General features: G+C 47.6%; 1 protein-coding gene across 1 annotated transcript in view; it reads right to left on the bottom strand.

Moving 5' to 3' along the window:
• Positions 1 to 2,723: 2,723 nt before the first annotated feature.
• RDH8 (retinol dehydrogenase 8 (all-trans)) overlaps positions 2,724 to 3,484 on the bottom strand; it is a 9,869-nt gene continuing 9,108 nt past the window's right edge. Inside the window, exons 5-6 of the mRNA XM_006898833.1 lie at positions 3,042 to 3,225; positions 2,724 to 2,948 (exon numbers count right to left, since the gene is read on the bottom strand). Of these exons, the coding sequence (XP_006898895.1) occupies positions 2,724 to 2,948; positions 3,042 to 3,225 (409 nt within the window). The remainder of the gene's footprint in view (positions 2,949 to 3,041; positions 3,226 to 3,484) is intronic.

Genomic DNA, 3,484 nt, shown 5'->3' with positions numbered 1-3,484 from the left:
CTCTCTCTCTCTTTTCCTTGTTGTGTACTGTTGAGTCAGATCTGACTGGCACAGGAGGAGATTGCCCCCCCCTTTTTTTCTCCAGTCGAATATCTGGTGGATTAGAACTGCGCACCTTTGGGATTGCAGCACAGCTTCTTGCCACTAGGCCACCAGAGCTCTTTTAATGTTTTATTTCATACTGACCCTCTGTACAACAAATAGTTAAATGAAGACATTTCTGTGCTGTCGCATTGATTCTGATGCCTGCCAGCCCTCTGCTGGACTTCCAAGACGCTAAGTAAAAAAGGGGAGGAGGCTACCCGTTCTTCCCCTGAGGTGCTGCAGCGGCTGGTGGATTGGAACCAGTGGAGTTGCACGTCCTTTGAGCCATCAGTACAGCTCGTTACAGGCTGTCCCACTAGAGTTCCCTGAACTATGGTTGTTGCTGTGAGGTGCCATCAAGCCTACTATGCCTCCAGTGACCCTAAGAACAGCAGATCTGAAGCTTGCTCTACCCTGCACCATCCCCACAGCCTCCAGTCTGTTGTTAAAATCACTGTGTCAGTCCCTTTCGTTAAGGGTCTCCCTCTTTCACTGACCCTCAACCTTTCCTAGCATGACATCTCCCAGGGACCAGCCTCTCCTACAACAAAGTATGTGAGATGAAGTTTCACCATCTTTGCCTCAAAGGAGCATCGTGACTGTCCCTCCTCCAGGACAGATGCGCTTGTTCTTTTGACAGTCCATTGTGTATTTAGTACTCCTTGCCAACACCACAATTCAGAGGCATAGATTCTTCTTTCATTTTCCTACTCATTGTTTAACCTCTGTATGTATAGGGAGCAATTGAAAATGCTATGACTTGGTTCGGCTGCACCTTAGTCTTTAAACTGACATTCTTTCTCTGTATCCCTTTAAAGAGGTCCTTGACAGTAGATGTCTCCTATAAACATGCCTTGTGATTTCCTGATTGCTGTTACCATGGGTGTTGATTGTGAATCCAAGTAAAATGAAGTTGTGGACAATGTCAATCTCTTCTCCTTTTGACATTCTGTTGCCTATTAGTCCAGCTGTGGGGATTTTGGCTTTTCCCCCCTCAGGGTATATTCCAAGTAGTGGAATATTTGGGTCATATGAATTTCAATGTTTACCTTTTTTAAAAAAATTAATTTTAATGAAAGTTTACAGAGACTTAGGGTTTCCAGTCATTCATTGTTGCACTTTTCTCCCTGCTCACTCTCTCCCCCCAATCAACTCTTCTCCTTGAAAAGTAAAACTCTTTTGTTGTTATGCAATCCCTCCTCCCAAGTCCACTTCACTATGCAGCCTTCATTCTGTACTCCTGTCATGACAATAATACCCAATCATATATCCCTTTTAAACAGTTCTCTCCCTCATCTGTTTCAATGCAGTATACATCGTTCATCCTCTCCTCTGTCTTCCCTCAACCCCGATGTCAGTCCCGTTCTATAACAGTGGCATCATGCAGTATTTGTCTTTTTGTGACTGAGATATTTCATTCAGGATAATGTCCTCCAGGGTTACCCATTTCAAATAACATTTCATGAGTTCATTGTTTTTCAGTGCTGCATAGTATTCCATTGTGTGAATATACCACAGCTTCTCTATCCATATATTTTTTGATGGGCACTTGAGTTGTTTCCAACTCTTTGCTGTTGTGAACAAAGCTGCAATAAAAATGGGTGTGCATGTATCTGCTTAGGTGGTGGTTATGGTTTCTTCAGGTAAATTCCCAGTAGTGGAATTGCTTGGTCAAATGGTATTTGTATTTGCAACTTTTTGAGAAAACGCCATATAGCCTTCCATAGTGGTTGCACCATTTTATACTCCCACCAACAGTGAATAAGGGTTCCAGTTTCTCCACACACTCACCAGCATTTGCTGTTTTCGGTTCTGTTAAATTTTGCTATTCTCACTGGGGTGAGATGAAATCTCATAGTTGTTTTGGAATTTTTGCTTTCTTGATGTTGAGATGTAACCCATATTTGATGGTTGCATGTACTCTTTGATCTTCAGTAAGTGCTTCAAATATTTTTCCATTTCTGCAAATAAAGTTGAGTCATGTGCATAAAGAAGATTGTTGATGAATCTTCCTCTGATCCTGATGGCACATTCTTCATAGAGTCCAGATTCTCAAATTATTTGCTCAGCTATGGACTGAATAGGTATGGAGACAGGGTACAACACACTTCCTGATTTTAAACCGTGCAGTGTCCCTTTGCTCTGTTTGGGCAACTGCTTCTTCTCGGTCCAAGTTTTGCACGAGCGTGTATCTTAGTGTGCTTATAGATAGATATTTAATAAAAATGTTTATATTGCCGGTGTCAAACACATTTTTCTAATGGAGAAATAAGTGAGTGACCTCAAGAGGTGGAAGACCCCTTGGCTGGTCTAGTTCTGGTTGTGTATTGAGAGGGTGAGGTGCCTAAGTCTGCGCTGGATTCCCAAGCCAGGTAGAATGAGGTCATGAAGTTAGATAACATAATCTAGGACCAATGACAATGGCCCCTCCTCCAGGAAACCTACCCCCCACCCCTCCAGCTCTGGCTTCCGCACCTTCAGTCCAGGGTCCCAGTGTTTCTCTGACCACAGTCTGGGGAGAACCATTGTCTGGGACCAGGTGGACGATGAATGAATGAATGAATGAGAAGTCTGCAGGTCCTTTAGAGATGCTTATGAACAGAAGAGTTCTGTATGTTCGAATCCGGGTAGGGTCAGGCTTACTGCTGCTCACCAGGCCGCACCTGGGTTCTCTTGCTGCCCAAGCCGAGGCATCTAATGCTGAAGTCGAGGAGACGCGGCCAGCGGAAGAGCAGACGGTGGGACACTAGCACGTATAGACGGCCGGATGAGTTCAGGGACTTGAGCGCTGTCAGGGGACTGTAGCGGGTGTTGGTCTGGCGGCGCAGGGGTGGTCTGGAGGAGCCGATGACCTTGACAATGGCCTGTGGGGCGGAGCACTGAGCCACAGGACCTGGGGTGGGGTGCTTGGGCGAGAAGGGGACCCACATCATGGGGCTCTGGGCGCCACCACTCACCTTAGCCACATCCTGTGGACTCTGTCCCACGGATCTAAAGAGCTCCCTGGAGGCTGGCAGGTAGAGGTCTCGGAAGTAGGTCAGGGTGTCAGCGTCGGTGCCCGGGAACTCGGCCTTGGACACCTGCTCCAGGAGCTTGCTCTCGAAGTCAGTGACCACTGGGCCAGGCTCCACCAGGGAGATGCTGGGGACAGGGCAGGGGCTGGCGTTCCAGTCTGACCACTCACTGCCACGCCACTGGCCTCCCCACTGCCCCTCTCCCCCTTACAACCCACTCCGCTCATTGTTATTCCCCTGCTTCTCTGCACCCCAAGCTCCCCCCTCCTGTTCTCCCAGCCACAGCCTCCTCCACCACCCTATTACCCCTTCGACTCCCCACATCCTTCTGCGCATCTATTCTGTCCACAGCCCCCCTACTGCCTCTATTCCCCCACTGCCCCACC

Source organism: Elephantulus edwardii, unplaced genomic scaffold (assembly GCF_000299155.1).
Source record: "Elephantulus edwardii isolate Elephantulus edwardi_28Jun2011 unplaced genomic scaffold, EleEdw1.0 scaffold00237, whole genome shotgun sequence".
NCBI classification, from domain to species: domain Eukaryota; kingdom Metazoa; phylum Chordata; class Mammalia; order Macroscelidea; family Macroscelididae; genus Elephantulus; species Elephantulus edwardii.
Note: the sequence above shows the minus strand (reverse complement) of the source record. Positions and strands in the feature narration are given on the sequence as shown.